Source organism: Vombatus ursinus, unplaced genomic scaffold (genome assembly GCF_900497805.2).
Source record: "Vombatus ursinus unplaced genomic scaffold, bare-nosed wombat genome assembly UNPS02014799.1, whole genome shotgun sequence".
In the NCBI taxonomy this organism is placed as follows: Eukaryota; Metazoa; Chordata; class Mammalia; order Diprotodontia; family Vombatidae; genus Vombatus; species Vombatus ursinus.
In genome coordinates this window covers 40,508,202-40,527,433 of record NW_020954577.1, presented here as the reverse complement: position 1 = coordinate 40,527,433, position 19,232 = coordinate 40,508,202, and the positions used below count along the sequence as shown (strand labels likewise).

The window sequence follows — 19,232 nt, the reverse complement described above, 5'->3', positions numbered from 1 at the left end:
TTCAGTACTTCCAAGGATCTGTGTTTTGAACAGGGTGAGAACTCCTTCTGACTCTGCTGGTAGCACCCTCTTCATGCCTTAGTAGAATGTATCTCTTTAAGTTTTTGTGGCTGGAAAAAAATTAATTTACTTTTAGTCAGCCTGTTTAAAAGGTTTTGTTGATGTCTTTTATCTCTCCATCCCAATTATTTCCTATCTACCGCTTTGTGACAGAGAGAGGCAATTAAGCAAAGACATGGCTGTATCTGAGTACATATATACTGTTTTGTCTTGGGTAGTCTTTCCAATCTGTGCTGTAAATGAGGAGGTATATTTTATGCCAGTTAGCCTGCCCCCTCATTCATGCTTCTCATTCTTTCCTTTACAGTGGTAGGCCTTTTTTATTTATTTGTTCTGATTCTCAAAACTTACCTCCTCTGCAGTTTCTCTGGCATAGCACTAAATCCATCAGTTAACTGAGGTAGTATTTTCAGTTGTCATCATTAGCATGTGCAAGAGAGGTAGGAGTTGTCTGGAGAGTAAAGCTCCACAAAGGAAGGGAGATTATAGTTGGACAGACTTTCCAACAATTGGAGCTCTTTAGCCATGGAACGGACAGCTTGGTGGGTTAGTGTCACTGGGATTCTGCAAGCAGAGACTTGGTGGCCCCCTGACTCCTCGTCAGTGGTGGTGCAGATGGTCTTATTTGTCAGGAAGCATGGTGGATTTGAACACTTTGGGGAGGGAAGAAGAGGAGAGATGAGGAGGAGGTAGGGGAAGGGAAGGGTGAAAAAGGGGAGGAGGAAGGGGAGAAGGGAGGGAGGAAGGGGAGGGGATGAAGAAGAGGGAGAGGAGGAAAAGAGAGAAGGGAAAAAGGAGGGGGAGAAAGGGGAGGCAGTCTTTTCCCATTCTTAAGGTTCTTTGGTTTTCCCAGCTGTGGGAGTTTGGGCAAGTAATGTCACTTTTGTGAGCCAAAAGGACAAGGTGTGAGGGTGGGGGAATGATAATTGTGAAGAAAATGTTTTGCCAACCTTAAAGCATTATATGAATCTTAATTTTAAATGTGAAGGAAGCTTCATGTCCAGAGTCTCCAATGAAAGATGTGAGAGGCAGTGTGGCATAGAGCACTGGACTCGGAGTCAAAAACGGCGAATTCAGATTCCGTCTCGTCCATTGCCTGGAGGAGCCCCTTGCCTCGTCCCAGCTCATCTGTAACCTTGTGGGGTGATGAGGAGGGAAGGCACCTGGTGATTATTTATAGCACTAGGCTGTGGTGAGGTGACTACCTCTCCATTGTGTGCTCATCATATAGATGCTGGATGAGGATTTCTAAGACTAGTAGCTACCTTCACATCTAGATGTAAAACACAAAAATTAAATAAAGTATTTGTTGGTTATTTATGCTAGGTATCCCTTGATTTGTGCAGATCAGCAAGAATTGATGGCCCTCCCGTGCAGCCAGTCCTTCTCTCCATGAAGTTCTTTGCCTTCTCATTTTGCTAATGGCTGTGTTTAATTGCTTAGAATTATTTTTAAAAGGTTGTTCCTACATTTTGGCTTACCTTGAATTCTCTCTCTCTCTATCTTAAATCTTTTCTAGGTTTTTGTTTCTATTACTGGGCCCTGCAGGCAAGGCTCCACAGTACCATGAAATTGGGAGATCAATAGCTACCCTCATGACAGATGAGGTAAGGGAAAACATGCTGAAGTTTTGATGAATAAGCACTGTATAGTGCAAGCAAAGAAACAAATCATGATAAGTTGGTTGAATATTACTGAAGTCCCAGTGTACTTCTGTGTCATAGCATAGTGACTCACTGGGCAGAATCCTGCATTTAAAGAACACAAGTTCAAATCCTTGTCCTGCCACTTAATATCTGTGTGACCCTGGGCAGGTCATTTAACCTTCATGGGCTTCAACTTTCTCGCCTGTAAAATGAATGGTTGGATTTGATGCCTCAGGCCTCCAAGGTCCCTTCGCTCTCTATGATCAAGTGACACTGAGGGACCCTGATGGCAGAACACCAAGGCTTTAGGCTCTATCATTTTTCTACCTTCCTTTTCCTCTGAAGCTATGGTCTTAGGTGTGTCTAGCACTTCAATCACTAATTGCGTTTTCTTTTGTTCTTAGTATGTTGAATGTTTAAAGTGTCTAGGAAATGGAACGTTTTTATTCTGTTGTCTTCTTTACAGTCTGTTTCATTCAGGTCTATTTTGGGGAAAATAGTACTCATAAAAATTTCTTTAGTTATCCATAGCACCACAATTCAGATGTCTTGCTTTAAAGTCAATCATGTATTGCAGACATATTTTTTTTCTTAACCATCTCTCCACAATTCAACATTGGGCAGATATATCAGACATAGATAAGATTTGCATTCAATATTTTGATAATTTAGAAGGAAAAGATTGTAAAGTCATTTTCTGTCTCCCCTCTTTCATTCTTACCTATCTTTCTTTTATCTTTCTTCTCTCTCTCTCCCCCCATCCCCATCCCTCTGCCCTTCCTACCTGTCTTCCTTCTTTTTCCCTTCTCTCTCTTTTTTCTTCACCCTCCTTTCTATAGAATGTGACACATTGAAGGTTTTTTTTTTTTTAATAACAATATACTATTAGGAAGCCTGAGGCTAGCAACTTAATTTATTCCTGGTGGAAACACATTTTAAAAATACACACTTTAATCTGATGTCTTTCTAACAAATAGCTTCAAATGAATTTTTTAAGAAAAGCTTGCTTTATTCTAGTGGAGTGCAGTAGCATCGTCTAATTGTTCAAGGAGTACTCTACCAACTTGGCTGGAAGGAAGCACCACTGTTTTGTTGTGTGGTTGCAGTTAAGGTACTTTAATAATTCCAATAGGGAGGCACTTGATGTGGTGTATGGCTCCTTTTGTTGTCACTGTTGATATAGATTTATTTGTGATTCTTTAGAACATATTTTTTATATGCTGAATCTATCAAATAGAAAATCATTATAGGAAATTATACTTTTTCTCTTCTTAAGATTTTCCATGATGTTGCATATAAAGCAAAAGATAGAAATGACCTCCTTTCTGGAATTGATGAATTTTTAGACCAAGTAACTGTTCTGCCTCCAGGAGAGTGGGACCCTTCTATACGCATTGAGCCACCAAAGAGTGTGCCTTCTCAGGTCAGGTTCCTTAGGATTATTTTTTTGGTTTATGTTTATTGTAAATGTTTTCATTTAATCTTTATGTGAGTAATAATAGGAATTGATCTGTGGTATGTGCCAAAACAATTGTATTAAAATCCAATTTTATCAATAAAATAATGGATCTGTTTTTCAAGCAAAACCATAGTGGCCCTCCTTTGGGGTGGTCCTTTGGGGTGGGTGGGTGTCTGATCTTTTGTTGAATCCCACTTAGGCCTGATTACTACAGAGAGGCGATGATGAGGACTGCTTAAAAAGGAAAGGACTTCTCTGACCCATAGTAATGGAAAAGTGACTGACTCTATTACAAACCAAAGTTTAATGAAGACTTATGTGGTACCCATCCACCACTTAAGAAGTTCTACTCCAATATTTAATAACAGAATATTTTATCTTCTCATGAAAATGAGGATGTATGTATTTTCTTCTGCCCTAGATATTTGTGTCATCTCCCTTTTGGGGATGCTTTATTTTAAAATTAACTGATTTCAGTCTTTTTAAAAACTGCTTGGATTTTTAAAGATAACATGTTTCGTGTCATGTTTTTGAGAACACATAAAAGAATGATCACGAAGACTGAAATATTAGTGCTCTAGTAAAGAATGATAAAAACGAAGGCTTGAACAAAAGCTAAAGTAGAAACTCTCCCCAGCACCTTTTACTTTTATGAGAAACAATCAGTGCCAAAATTGATAAACATTTTAATCTGACTTATTTTGAAGAGACCAATTCAGCATTCTTAATATGAACTGCTTTAAAAAAATATACCTATGTGTATATATGTAGATGTGTGTTCATACATATATGCAGATACAGATGCACATATGTAGATGTGTACACACATGCATGTATATATACATACATAAATCTTATAATGTTATGCATTTTTGAATGCAGGAAAAGAGGAAGATCCCCATATTTCCAAATGGATCTACACCTTCATCAGGTGAGATGCAGAAAGAAGAGGGCCATCATGCCGGACCAGAACTGCAGAGGACTGGCAGGTGTGTTTACTGGCTCATATGTGAATTTCAGAAAGATCATATTAAAGCTTCATTGAATGTAGATTGTTATATGGTATGTGTTTATAGATTTGTAGGGTGTGTGTGTGTGTGTGTGTGTGTGTGTGTGTGTGTGTGTGTGTATTTGAATATTGTTTCTCTTGAGTGTTTGATATTTGACATTTTAAAATATGGTAGTAATTTCACCATCTTAAATATACATTTACCCTATCTATAATTTTAAAATAGCTTTAATATTATGGATGTGAATTTATTTTACTTAATTATAGGCACTTATAACAATGGGCTAGATATTCAAAACATTGCATGACTTTTGCTATCATTTTTTCCAGCTATCATATGCTGTCATTATATGCTATCATGTATCTTTCAGTCCAAACCCAGGTTATGCTTGAAGAGAGTATAGAATAGTAATGATACCCATCAAAGGAGCATAAAAGTTTAGGAAGGAAGAAGAGTATCGGCTAAAGACTTATTTATAACTCAGAAAGGAAATCTGAATAACTACTGATTTTGCAGTACATCATTTATAGTTGTTGCAACAATAATGGTGCAGCTTAGTAAATCTTATTGAAATGCCTATGAGAATAAAATTAGAAATAAGTCATTGGGAAATTTGAAGGTAACTTTGAGATTTTATCGTTGGAACAAAAAACATACCGAGAACAGAAACATAGCCTGTGCAGGAACATAGTTGACACTTTTAAAATACTTTCTGATTCTCCTTGGATGGAGATAAATGTGTTAATTCCATTTTACTAGGATAGCGTTCAACAACAGTTGTTTCTTTGCCCACAGATTCTGAATCCTCAAAATCTGTTTAGTAAAGCATTTGCCATTGAGCAGCTGTTAGAGATTTTGGTAAATGGCCTGAAGTCCTGTAAATAGCTAGCTAGCTAGAAGGGTAGATAGATAGGCAGATAGATATTTATTCCTTTTTCACTACAACTTGGGAGGAGTTTTTTTTTCCCCAAAGAGTTCTTGGAGCCTTTTTCCAGGAGTTGGCCAAGGCATATCACATTTTTTTGGCTCTTTGGACAGTGGCAACAGAGGACACAGTGGTGGCCAGACACGTAGACCCAAGTGGCTTTAGAACCTTATGTTAGCCAACTTTATGATGTAGTCAGTTTTAAAATTATCTTTATGTAAATTACTTTGGCCCTGTCTATGTTAATTTTAATCTTTGACAGGTTTACTTTGTAATATACTTCAGTATATTACCTTTGTATGATTATAACCTTTGTATTTGGTCAGTGTTTGCTTAGAGACTGTGACCCAGTATTAGTATTAGTTTAAGGAAAAGACAGTCAACAAAGGAGAAATTGCTGGGGGAGGAGGAAATCATGTAAGGCACGAAAACACTATACTATACATACCTGAAAACTTGGTTTATTAATGCAGTTCTTTCCTTCATTATTAGGACTATCAATAATTGAAATAATGACTTATCCTTTTAAAATGTCATAGTAAACTTAGCAGATTTTTGCTTCTTTAGTCACAAAATTTTATTCAGTATCAAGATGTGTTTCCTAAAGGCTTAAGAGTGACATAAACATTTTAAATGACATGACTTTGGTATATAAATGTTAATGTTGCTTTTGTCAATTGAAATCTTTTTACATGTTTATTTAATTTTATTATATACAGAGAAATTAGGAAATATTTTGAAAATAGAGTGAATTATTTAAACAAATCTCAATGCTTAGAATTTTATGTGGGAACACTGCAGTGTTTTTCTTCATATATTTAAATTTTATATTATTTCATTATACTGGCTAAAATATTCAATTACTTTTCTCAACCCCCTGTAACGTACTGCAGAATACATACTGTAGACCTTTATAAACAGGGATAGGGAAAACACTGGACCTGAGATTTTGTTGATCTAGATTTCACACCCAGCGGAGGAACCTCACTCAAGGGCGAGGTACCTTGTCAGCACGTTCTTGTGTTAGAACCCGGCCAGAGCACTGAGAGGTTTGACACACCACAATGTGTCAGTGGAGCTTGAAACCAGGTCTTCCAGGCTTCAAAGACAGCTCAATATCTGCCATGCCTGGCTGCATCTTGTGTACACAATGATATAGTGTATTTAATGCAAAGAAATGAGATTAAAATTCCTTTCAGATTAATTCTGAGGCTGTTCCTCAGAATAATGTTTCTAAGTGTATAAAAAAGTGTGTTTATAGAACATAGTTGGTGGGAGTGAGTCCTGTATATTCAAGTTGGCTTTAAGTTGTGTGGCTGGATTTGAAAATTTGCATTGTACATCTACTTCTCTTATACGTTTGTGTCTAGGATTTCATCAATTATTAAATGATGTGACTGCAATCTTTTTAGTATGTAGCCCATAATAGATATTGTAACTTCTCATTTGTCTTTTTTTTGGGGGTCAAATATAATGTAACCAGCTCTCTAAAAACCCTTGTCATCCTTGAACTAGACTAAATTATTGTATTTTCTTCCATGTGTATCATGATTTTAAAGTCTATTGACAAGCAATGGGCACTGGCCATCTTGTGTAGTCCATACTATGAGTTGAAACTAGCTAGAATCCTTCAGTGTACAGTTTGACGAGTTTCATCTCACCTATTTAGGCTTTTTGGTGGTTTGATACTTGACATCAAAAGGAAAGCACCTTTTTTCTTGAGTGACTTCAAGGATGCATTAAGCCTGCAGTGCCTGGCCTCGATTCTTTTCCTATACTGTGCCTGTATGTCTCCTGTAATCACTTTTGGAGGGCTCCTTGGAGAAGCTACAGAAGGCAGAATAGTGAGTACAAAGAATGGTAGTGGCCAGGCTTTTAGATCTTCAGAGGCAAGTGTCTCTGTGCATTTGTCTCATCTATTCATACTTGTATTTGAAGAGTTTACCCACAGCATTTGATTAACCTGCCCCAAAGCAGACTTTCCCTAAAGGTAATTGCTGTGGAAAATGTGGGGAACACATGTGAACAGTAGAAGATGCACAGTGGAGGTAAAAACAAATGTTTGTCCTAGCTTGCTGGTTGAATGGCTTTCTTTACTAATTGAGAAAGGGCTTATATTGTCTTTATTTGGGGTGGTGGTGGGGTAGGGGAGGATGGGGTGGAGGAGGAGGAAAAGAGCAGTGGGAGGTGGGTGGAGAAATGTAAGTAGGAGTGGTATGCCATCTTCTGAGGCCTTCTGAAGTAGGATAAGCTTGACCTGGTTAGTTGGCCTTGGCCTATCTCAAACAGAATTGTAGAAACACTGGGTTCTGCAATGGTGCTTTCTTTAACTTTCTTGCTATTTAATCTAAATATAAAAAAGCTAGCACAAGGGAAGAATGGTTTGCTAAAATCTTCTTTTAATATGACAAAAATAAATGTGTATGTTTTTTCTTTTGTTGTTTAATACTATAGCTGGTTATTGTGTATTAAATTGTATCTTTTAATCTAATATCTAATGCCTTGGAAATCTTGATTTTTTTTTTGGTACTTGATTGAATGTGATGGTTCATAATTATGTGCTGTGAGTTATTCTTTCTTCTACTGTTAAATTTACCATTGGTATAAAACTTATTTTTGATGAAATTCTGAAATCTAACAAAGCCTAAAAATTTGATTCTTTAATTTAAAAAAATGGTTTTATGAGTAATTTTATTTAAGTGTAGTACTACATAGACTTATTGTGAAAATAAACCTAATAATTTTTTCTTTGAAATATGAATTTTTCAAAAGTTGTTTTAGAATATCATAAAGTCTCATTTGTTTTGCTTTAATTTTTTAAAAAAAGCTACATTTTCAAATAGTTGGTATTCAATCAATCAACACAGATTTATTAAATTCCGTTTTGTGCCAGGCACTGGGCTGGAAGTCGGGGATACAAATGCAATAAAATGAAATAATCTCTACTCACAAAGGATTTACATTCTAAAAGAGGAAATAAAAATGTTGACTAAGATGCATATATTTCCTTTTGAGTATTATATTGAAATATGCAGGGCTTCCTCATTGCTTCCTTTTCTCATCCTTATTCAGTAATGTAGTCCTTTGTTTTAAAGAATCTTATGATCTAGTCAAAGACTTAAGGCATGTACACATATAAGCACAGCACAGGAAGTATTTGATGATTGGTAGAAGTCCAGAGGACAGACACATAATTTCAGGCTTCTGTGATAGTGAATACTTTTATAGTATTTGAGTTGGGCCTTGGGGGATGGGTAGGATTTTGATAGGTAGATGTGGTAGGAGAGTTCATTCTAGATGGAATAGTGTGAATGAATGCCTTGATGCCAAGGCAAAAAAGCATAAGCTATTTTTGTGCTTTTAAAAAGATTGATCTGGCAAAAAGGTTGGGAGAGAGGATTGTTCAGAGCCGCCTATGTTGTGTCACGGACCCCTCTATCAGTCTGGTAAAGCCTGTGAGCCCCTTCTCAGAATAATGTTTCTAAATGTATTAAATAGCATTTCCTGTTCTCTCCTTCCCTCTGTTACCCTCCCTCTCAAACTTCCTTGTATTTACCTACTTCTTATTCATTCTGTTTATATTTTTTCTGTATATATGGTCATAAACAAGCATTTATTAAGCACCTACTATGTGCCAAACACTGTGCTAATCTATATTTGTTGTTCTGCCTGTTAGATCCTTAAGAGTAGGTTTTTTCCAACCCTTTCCTCTTTTCTTTGTATTTTTATCTCCTGCATCTAGCATAGTGCTTATTGATTGGTTGATTGAAGAGAGGATAGATAAGCATGGAGAATTGAAGGACTTGGAGATATTGAAGTAGTCTTGTATAATGAGGAAGTTCAGAGAGTTGGACTAGTTGTTGCAGAGTACTTTTGGAGGTCTACAAAGCATAGAGGTTCAAGAACCATGAGATTAAGGCTCATTAAGCTGAATATTGAAATCACTTAAGTGCTGACTACTGTGGACAAAGGAAAAAGGAAGAATGTGGACTTGATGCTGAAGTTTTCTGGAAAAGTTGTTAGGAAATGATTCAAGAGACAGCAGATGATGGCAGTTTTGATATGAAGAGCACAGACAGAAATATGTTGTGGACTTGAAATGATGAAAAGAGAGAGTGTCATTTTTTATTATTATTTTGAAAGGCGTGTTGATAATTCTGGGCAGATTTCCATTTTCTTTGGGAGGATTGGGTAAAATTTCCCCATCAGTGGGAAGGGGCAGTGGAATATAAATTATTTCCAGAGATCCAGATTCATTTAGGTCAAGGAGAGAGAGGAGGATGAAAACAATAGTTCTTGGTTAAAGGGACTTTTGCCTCCAATGCTGGTAGGTTTTGCAGAGTAGTAGATGGAAGGTGGTTGTAGGGAGAGAGAAATGAGGACAGATCTGGCTTGGAATAAGGAATGAGTGTTGTGTATATGAGGGTATAATTGACCAGAGCATGGCTGATGTCTATATCTGGAGTGGTGGGTTGATTTGAATTGAAGTAGGTAGGAGACCTAGGGGAGAGAGAATAGAAAACCAGGTGGCATAAGAAAGACATGGAGCAGGCTGAGTCTGAGAATGGAGAACCCAGCCCTCCAGAGGGCAAGGTGAGATTTGTGGGCAGAAAGATGCCACAATAAGCAGATATATTCATGCATACAGTCATTCCAAAGGGAGGAAACATTCACGTAAATGGTAGATGGGGAGTTTTATATATTGACCCTCGCTGAGGAGTTCAGGAACTGGTCCTTGACTCTTCCTGTTTGCTGGTGTATTGTCACTTCATTACCGTACTATCTTTGCAATAGTTTTGGCTTTCTTTTCTCAGATACCATTTTACCTATATATCTTTTGTCACGTAGACTACAACATAGATTGGTTCTAACAAATATGCATTTCAGCAGTTTAAGACAGCTCATTATTAATCTGTAACTCAAGGACAAATTCAAAGTATGTTGTCTTATTTCATAATATGAAACATTTACACACTGTACAGTTAAACATGTTATTGTTGGTATGATGCTTACTCCCTCAGACAATTTTGCCTATGGACACAATCCAGGTTGTAAGTTAATGGTTTAATTTTGCTTCCATAATGTAAGGTCACTTTTAAATTTTGAAAGAGGTTTTATTGCAGTTAGGGGGACCGTGGAACATCCTATCTGACCCAAATTTTACTTTTCTTACAGTTATTTTCCTCCTTATTCTAATTTTTTTATACTGTTGTTAGGCCAATTTAATGAAGGGTAGGGTGTTGGTGAGCGATTAACTCCATTCTTTTTTTTTTTATATTTTCCTATTGAGTAGTTGTTTGTTGCTTCCCCAGTCATATTTTGATAGTGGCCCTAAGTTAGCATGCTTTCATTTTGAGGCAGGTTGGCTTCTTTTTATGGTTTATTCTCTTTTACAGACTTTAATAATAAAAGATAACTTACTGTTTTAAAATTTTAAAAAATCCAGAAAAAGTATAAGAAAATTAGTAGAATTTTCTTTTCCCTGACTTTTTCCCTGACTAGTTTATAGTTAGGATTTTAGTTTCAGCATTGAGAACGTTTCTGAATAGTCTTTTGTGTGTGTGTGTGTATATATATATGTTTCTTGTTTGTCTATTAGATAAAAAATGCCTTAGTAACAGTCAATCAGTGTTTTTGCTAAAGCCTCTTGAATGATTTCATCATATGAAGTTTTAAATCAGGTATGTGGCAGAACAATCACTTGTAATAAGTAGGAGGAAAGGCATATTTCCCTGCATGTGTTAATGTTCCACAATTTTTTACAATTTTTACTTTTGATCTGGTATGTTCTGTTCAATAAATATTTTAGGTTTTTTTCTTATTGACTGTGTAGCTTATACTACCATAAATGATGGTAGCATTTGTTTGATTAACATTTTTATTCAGGCTTTCTTTCTAGATGCCTATATGCTTATAGCAGATTAATGGAATATCTGTGATGGATTTGTTTTTATGGCTTTTCTCCCCAAAACCAGAGTGCAATAGAGTCTCTTTTTGGAGCATCGTTAACTGGGATCGCCTATTCATTGTTTTCTGGGCAGCCACTTACAATCTTAGGAAGTACAGGACCAGTTCTTGTATTTGAAAAAATATTATTTAAATTCTGCAAGTAAGTGATAGTTCTTTTAGCTTTGTGTAATATTTTCTAAAATTAAGGGGAAATGGATTTCATTGATTATTTTCAAGCTGTGAAAACTAGGATTTGTTAAATGTTTAAAATCAATATTCTTTGAAGCATCTACAGTTACACATATCTTCCTTGTCAATTTTTGTATAAATATGCAAAAATAAAACTTACATTTGTTAGTGGAAGGAAGATAGTCTCAAAGTAAAGAAAAGACTTCATTTCCTTATTTCCATTTGTTGCCTATTTAATGTCTCTTAGGATGTTTAGTTTCATGTCATGCATTTTTGGTCACATGTTTTTAAGAATATGAGGGAAGGTGCTGCTTTTGACTTGTGCTGCATATGTGCATGTTTCTTTTTAAACAGAGATTACAGTCTTTCCTATCTATCATTACGGACCAGCATTGGTCTCTGGACTTCCTTTTTGTGCATTGTCTTGGTAGCAACAGATGCAAGCAGCCTTGTGTGTTACATCACTCGGTTTACCGAAGAGGCCTTCGCAGCTCTTATTTGCATCATATTTATCTATGAAGCATTGGAAAAGCTCTTTCATTTAGGAGAAGTCTATGCTTTTAACATGCACAATGACCTAGACAAACTGACATCCTATTCGTAAGTGTTTCTCTTAATTTGTTTAATTATTTATTAAATATCATGTTTCATTTTAATTCAGAGTTAAGAGATCTGGCTTTGCTACTAACAAGATGTAATATACCAAAATGGGGATGTAGACAAAATCATTAATTGCCAAACTGATCTCCTGGACCTTCTGTGATCTGTAAGAATTTTGTTAGCTAGCTATGCTTTTTCTAAACTATTATAATTAAATACAGTACATCGCAAAACTGTATTTTTAATATAAGTATTACCTTTATTTTTGTATTTTCCTAAACATTGCAAAAACATTATATATAGTTAGCGCTAGGCCTCTGTAAAGTCCAGCAACACACAGGCATTCACTTGCATTTCTGCTGTCTTGTTGAATTCTCCATCAGTCTTGGCTCTGCAGTGTGTGTATTGTGACTGCAAAAGCATCATTATCCCCTTTGGAGTTTGTAATTAAACTCGAATATTGGTGAAATGGAAGAAATTCAGACTTCTTGATACAATGAATATGACAGAAGAGCTAACTTTTTTATCTCTTAGACCAAAGAGAATAACCACCTTTATATTTCATGGAGAAAAATTACTTTGTTTTAAACTAAAAGACACTAGAATTAGAATCATGTTACTTTGAACTACATTGAGTTCTATGCATAGGTAAAGCAGTACTTCTATTTTGTGTAACCTACTGGTCTATTACTAGAAAGAGATGCTTTTCTTTGTATTATTTAAAAAAATTAAAAGGCTTTCTAATTATTAAGCTTTCTTGATTAGTTAAATTTGATAGATTTCTAAAAAAAATACTGAAACTCAAAAATTTAAAGTTTCCCTAAAGTGTTTTATATCATTCCCAGCCTTAATCAACAGTATCTTGAATGAAATTTAAACTTGTGTTAATGGCTTAAGATCATCATTCTGACGTAAATTATTTTTCCATGTTTTAACACAGTGATGCCTTCAGGAATTATTGAAATACATAGGGATTACTTGTCCTTATATCAACTATTTTCAGGCTGTAATGATGTTCTAATTTGTTTTTCCTTTTCTCTGTCCTGGCAGTGATACCCTTAAAGATTGTTGACATGTATATGACCCAGCTTATGCTTTGGCTCATTGCCTCCTAGGAGTTCTAACTATTCATTTATTTCTTCTTTGTGATCATTTCTCTTGGCTGTTGCTTTTCACCGACCTCATTGCTGCTTGAAATTCCCATCATAAATTTCTGCCATTAATTGCTCTTTTCCCCTCTTCTGTCTGTTCAACCAAATCTAACCTATACTTTCCCCAACACACAGACCTCAACTCCTACTTTGCTGAAAAAATCGGGACCATTCAAAGTCAGTTCCCTTTTTTCCCCTTCTCTTAATTTCAGAACCTTTTAATATCATCTTCTCGTCTTGCTTCTTTTCCCCCCAGTCTGTGAGAGGTGACACCTGACAAGGTGAACCTCTTTTCATCATTACCACAACCCCCCTCCCCGGGCCCCCAATCATGCCCAGTGATTACAATCTCACTAACCCCACTCCCAGTTTTCAGACTCTTCCTATGTGCTGGTTCCCCATTGCCTTTAAACATGCCCAGATATCCTTTGTCCTTTACAAAAACAGAAACAACCCTTCCCTACCATCCATTTAAGCATAATTCTTTCTCATTTCCTAGCAAAAGCTTTCTACAGTTACTGCCTGCACATTCTCCTCTTGTCTGACCATTTTTTTCTATGGCTCCTTTGCTGACTCGTCATCCATATCATTCCTCCCTAACTGTGAGTGTTCCCCAAGAGCCTGTCTAGGCCCTCTTTTCCTCTATATGCTCTTTCTTAGTAACCTGAGCAGTTCCCATGGGTTTAATTACCATCTCTGTGCAGAGGACTCCCAGACATATATATCTAGTCTCAATATGTTTCCTGAGCTTTAGTCCTGTATTACCATTTGTCTACTTGACATTGCAAAGTAGATGTCCTGATGACATTCTCTCCTGGCCCCCTCCCCCATTTTAAAATTTAAAATGTTATCGTTTATTTTATATGGATTTTAAATGCCAAAAAAGAAAGCAGTTCCTTACCCACAACAGAATCTAAATAAGAGAATTATATTTGAAATCATGAGTCTCCATTTTATATCTACTTGATCTTCTTTTAAAGAAGTAGGATTCCATGTGCTCCCTTGAAATCTCTCCTTGTCTGTGCTTCCTTCTGGCCTTTTTTATGTTCCCATATGTGTACAGTTATTTCCTTTTCTGGTGGCCCTGTTGCTGCCTGTCATCTTTTCTCATAACCTCTTCTTATTTAATGATGGCAGCAGCAGCAACACCAACAAAATACCTTTCCCTTACAACAAATAAGCACGATCAGAGAAAATGAGTCTGCACAGTGACCGTGTCCAGCTGTACATGTTTTTGTTATCTTTTGTTTCCTTTCTTTCGGTTAGGTCTTTGAGGTTGGTCATGCTGGATCTTTATTGCTTTTTATGCTTTCACAGGGCAGAGTGCTGGGAACTTGGGAATCCTATAGTTTGGGCTGTCTCAGTTCTGAGTGCTTTGGTGCCACTCTGGTCACTGCCACTCTCAAGGTTCCCAGGATCCCCCCATCTTAGGACTTTAGGACCTCCACAGTAGTCTCAAGATACATAGTCTTGTAGGTTACACGTGCTTTTGATTATGCTGGGAAGCTGCAGCCATGTTTGCCTGTGCTCACATAATCTTTGTAGTGGTTCTCTTTCCTTTTGTCCCTGGGCTTATGGCTGACTTTTTGTGCAGTTCTAGTGTGGAAGAAATTGTGGTCACTTGCAAGTTTTTTCAGTAATATACATTTCAAGTTTTTGCTGGAGTTAGGTTTGTGGTAATTGGGCGATCGGCCTCCATTCGGGTAGCCATCTTGGCCGAAACTCTTGGAGACATCTTTAATTCAACATTGCTTTTCTCCTTCAATCCTCTTCTCTTCCAGGTTTCCTGGTTTCTGTTGAAGGCAACACCAGCCTTCCAGGTTTTTAACTTCAGCATTATCTTAGACTGCTCACTTTCTCTCATTCACAATCAGTTGCCAGATTTTCTTTTCTCATTCTATAGCATCTCTTGCATCTGACTCCTCTCCACTTAGTTAAGGTCCCCTTTTCCCTCTCATGTAATTGCGGTAGTGTCCTCATTGTTCTTCCTGCTTCAGGTCTTTTCCCCACCTCCAGACACTTACTGTCCAAGTAATTTTCCTTTAAGTTCAGTCTTTCACTCCTTCTCCGCCAACTCCACGGTCTCCCTGCTGCCCCTAGGATCAAATAAAATCCCTTTGTTTAGTTTTTAGAGCCACATCCAACTCCACGTATCTTTTCAGCTCTCTTGGGCATCACTCCCCTGCTCCACTGGGTGAAATTCAGATCGTCCCCTCCCTTATCCCTGAGCCCCCTCCCCTGCCCTCCCCTCCCCTGCCTTTGGACTCGCCACCATTCTGCGCGCTTGGCACTCATTCCCTTCTGACCTCCCCCCTTCCCTTAAGGTGCAGTCTCTCCTCCTGACACTAACTCCTGTGGCCGTCTTTGCATTTATTTATTCTATAGTTGGGCTGCATTTGTAGATAGGCTGCTTTAGGTCTCAGTATCTTCTGTATTCTTTTTAGAAAATAATCCTCTTTAAAGGCTTTCTTAATTATCCTTTCTCTATTAAGTATATATTTTTGAGGAGATATTTGTTATGTTAAATTATATGTAATGAAGACTGTGTTCTCTGTTATCCTTTAATAGTAGTATAAGATATATTTTACCCTCAGTTTTCTATATGGTAAAAATATTAAGATGTTGAAAATTACCATGTTGCATTCTTAGTTTAATTAAATTTCAAAATTAAACACATCAACCGAAAGCATTTCCTTTAATGGTTTCTTAGATGCTTATGTACTGAGCCTCCAAATCCTAGCAATGAAACGCTCGAGAAATGGATCGCGATGAATCAGTCATCACAGACGATTTCATGGGGCAACCTCACTGTTGAAGTGAGTACCTTGAAAAATACTATTCATTTTGCAAGTTAGTTTTGACTTCATGACAGCTTATTCTCATTAACCTCCATTTGCTTTTCCAATTTGTATGGAAATGGTTTTAGGAAACTTTCAAGACATAGCCATAAGATTTAGAATGGATTCTGAGCCTGCTGTGGCTCATTCTCTTATTTATCATCCTGTTATTATACACTTATGTAAAAAGGTGGGAAAAGCTGTAACAAGAGATGAGCCTCAGGCAGATGGCTTATTAAAATATTACCAACGAAAAGAATGGTCTCACTTTCTAGCTCAGCTGACTGAACATCTCAGAGAATGGCTGAAGAGCAGTGGAAAGAGGACTGTCTTACTGTTCTCTATTTGGGTCTGGGCTCAAGTTCCAGCCTTTGACTTGGGACAAGTCACTTAACCTTTCCTTAAGACTCAGTTTCCTCCTGTATAAAATCAGGATAATAATACTTGCACAACTTATATCATAGGGATATTGTGTAGAAAGCAGTTTGTAAACTATAAAGCACCACAAAAGTAGAATGTAATAATGATTAAAATTGTCTTTTAACCAAAATATCTGCTTCCACTGGATTTGACCATGACAGTAGCCCCCACCTGTCATTGCTTACTTTTTGTTGATGGACTTCTCTTGTTAGGGAACTTGTTTTCCTGATGTGTACTGGGTAGATTCCCAGGGATGAACACCACAGCTCTCATCTCTTCTAGGCTGTTCTGGCTTTTCTGGTGTAGGTCCTGCTATAGAAACTCATAGTCATAGGAGTGAGTTCTTTCCAGAGCATTATCCTTGCTTGAGATCAGCCTTTGTCAAAAGTCCCTCAGAGGAGGATGAGACAACAGACATTAAAAGGATTATGATACAACTTGGGCAGAACGCAGGTGGTCTAGTATAGGCAAATGCAGTCCATTTCATCTACATTGGAATGAAGCATTGGTCCTTAATTATTTATTGACATGATTACTTTTAAAATTACATTTCATTTTTTAAAGCCAGTTTTTAATGTAGTAGAGTTAGTATTGTCTTTTAAAAAATGTTTCAGCCAATGCAATTCACTTTTGGAAGAAATTTTGCTGGCAAGGTATACCAGACATCTTTCTTACTAATGTTGGGGCAACTTTACTGATACTGAAAGCAGTTCAAAGTGTTTTAGAACAGCCATATTTGGCTTATGAAAAACTAGGTAATGGAGTTTAATTGAATTAAGTCTGTTTACATGAGCTGATAGAGAATGACAATGAGCAATGAGTAATACCAACTCACCATTTCTACTTAGTGAGGGTAGGCTTGCTCTCCTGAGCAGCAGATGAGAGACATGAAGAAGCTGAATCAGTACCTTCTGCTTGGCTCTCATCTCTTTCTGCCATCATTTCTTCACAAACCCAGCCAGCCCATTCTCTCTTTAGATGGGTAGAATTCATAAGAGACTCCTTCTGTAGTTGGCCTTTCTGAGCGGCTCAGAATCCTCTGCTTTATTGTTCTTCACTTGCTCACATTCTCTCGTGGGTCGTGGTCAGGCAGAAAGAAGAAATGGTGATCTGGCCAGCAGTTGCCCTCTAATGAGAGTGCTGCTGTTGGAAGACATCTTTCTGGAATGTCTCCTTGTCATCCCTCTTCCTGCCAACTAAGGCTTGACCTGTCTTTTTTATTCCGTTTGAATACCTGTCTCTGGTGAAAAACCTGCCTTTAGTGAAAAAGCAAATTTATGCAGAATGGTTCTGTAATAACCATCTCAGCTCCAGCTGATTGTGCTTGATGGGTCATTTAGTCATCCTTTCACTGTTTGGAAAAAGGCAGGAGCAAATAATGACTTCAGTTGACTTTAAAAGAGCCAGAATTTCTTCCCTTTTTTTCCAGGAATGTAAACAATTTCATGGTGTCTTCCTGGGCCCAGCCTGTGGTCTTCACGGGCCCTATATTCCTGATGTGCTCTTCTGGTGTGTTATCTTATTCTTCACAACGTTTTTTCTGTCATCATTCCTGAAGCAATTTAAGACCAAGCGTTATTTTCCTACCAAGGTAATTGAATACAACTTCAGAGGTTTAATATATGTTGATTTTTTTAAAAAATTAATAATTTATATTTAAATTAAAACTAGTCTTGCATTGAGGTTAATCATTTTTGTGTCAGATTAAAAGAGGCCCAGGAATGTTGTGTTTCATAGCGAGTGTACGTGGTATGTGGCCATTTCTGAGTTTACTTAGGAGAAGAATCTGTGAGAAAAGCTATTTTATTCACATACAGAGTTAGATATCTACTCTTTGGGGAATTAAATACAGATTTAGTTCACAAACATTTTCATCACTCAAACCACCCCCCCATTTCATGATTTGTGACTTCTGTGAGTTATTTGGGAAGAGTGCATAGTATCCACTACATTTACACACTAACTTGGTGCCTTTACTTTAGGTCCGATCGACCATCAGTGATTTTGCTGTGTTTCTCACAATAGTAACTATGGTTGCCATTGACTACCTTGTGGGTGTTCCTTCTCCTAAACTTCACGTTCCTGAAAAATTTGAGGTAAAGGTCATGCACACAAATGTGTGAGGATTTGTCCTTATATAAATAGCTATTGATGAGCAGTGTAAAAGCCACAAGAGGGACCGTGGCCTTTCTTGTTATTCTTGGAGCTTTAAAACACAGTGTATTTCTAAAGGGACAGGAGGGCCTGTGGGGGTATTAGAAAAAAAGGGAAGAAAAGAGAGTAAGGGGTGAAGGGACCAGCGAATAGGGCACAGAGGGGGCGACATGGGTGGAAGAGTACCCAGGAACATGCCTGGCAGCGGGCGGTGTGCCTGCTACCTGTCCTTCCTCTTCTGCTGTCTCTGCACCTCTCATGTCTCTCTGCTTGCTCAGCCTTTTGTGACTCTTCCTATTGACCAGGCGTCTCAACCTTTTCTACTCAGAAGGTCCAGTCCTAGTACTTACTTAGGCTGTCTACACTGTGCCCATCAATTGAATTTTAGCTCCAGCAGAGCAAGGACTGCGTGTAATTCTTTTGTTGGTCCCCTAGCGCCTTGAGCAGAGCAGACTCTTCATCTTTGCTTGTGGAATGGTTAAGATCGTTTACAGATCGCTTATTGAACAAGGAGTTAGTGAAATGTTAGTTATTTTCTATGGGGACTGAATTGCCAAAGTTCTTCTAGGACAGGGAAGTGAGGTCTGTGTGTGTGTGTGCATGCCCCAGTGAGGGAATTCCCACCAGAAAGCTGAGGGGGCCCATGGACGGAGTTGAAGTCTGCCCTTTCAGATGGAAGATGCCTGTTAAATTAGAACAGTCTTATTAGAACAGGGAAGTGATTCTGTTCCACACAGTTTCTTGTGGGCAGTATTATAGCACCAAGTGCTTATTTCTCTCTTCAGAGAAATTCAGTGGGAATATTCTGATACATCTTAATAATTTATTTTAA

The 19,232-nt window shown here is 37.5% G+C and overlaps 1 protein-coding gene across 3 annotated transcripts in view; it reads left to right on the top strand.

The window, feature by feature from the left end:
• Nucleotides 1–19,232, top strand: part of SLC4A7 (solute carrier family 4 member 7) — a 91,784-nt gene that overhangs the window by 43,807 nt on the left and 28,745 nt on the right. For all 3 annotated transcript variants that reach the window (XM_027872400.1, XM_027872399.1, XM_027872401.1), the window contains 9 exons: nucleotides 1,580–1,667; nucleotides 2,983–3,129; nucleotides 4,048–4,154; nucleotides 6,770–6,944; nucleotides 11,076–11,209; nucleotides 11,593–11,838; nucleotides 15,700–15,805; nucleotides 17,676–17,837; nucleotides 18,229–18,342. In XM_027872400.1, the coding sequence (XP_027728201.1) occupies nucleotides 1,580–1,667; nucleotides 2,983–3,129; nucleotides 4,048–4,154; nucleotides 6,770–6,944; nucleotides 11,076–11,209; nucleotides 11,593–11,838; nucleotides 15,700–15,805; nucleotides 17,676–17,837; nucleotides 18,229–18,342 (1,279 nt within the window). The remainder of the gene's footprint in view (nucleotides 1–1,579; nucleotides 1,668–2,982; nucleotides 3,130–4,047; nucleotides 4,155–6,769; nucleotides 6,945–11,075; nucleotides 11,210–11,592; nucleotides 11,839–15,699; nucleotides 15,806–17,675; nucleotides 17,838–18,228; nucleotides 18,343–19,232) is intronic.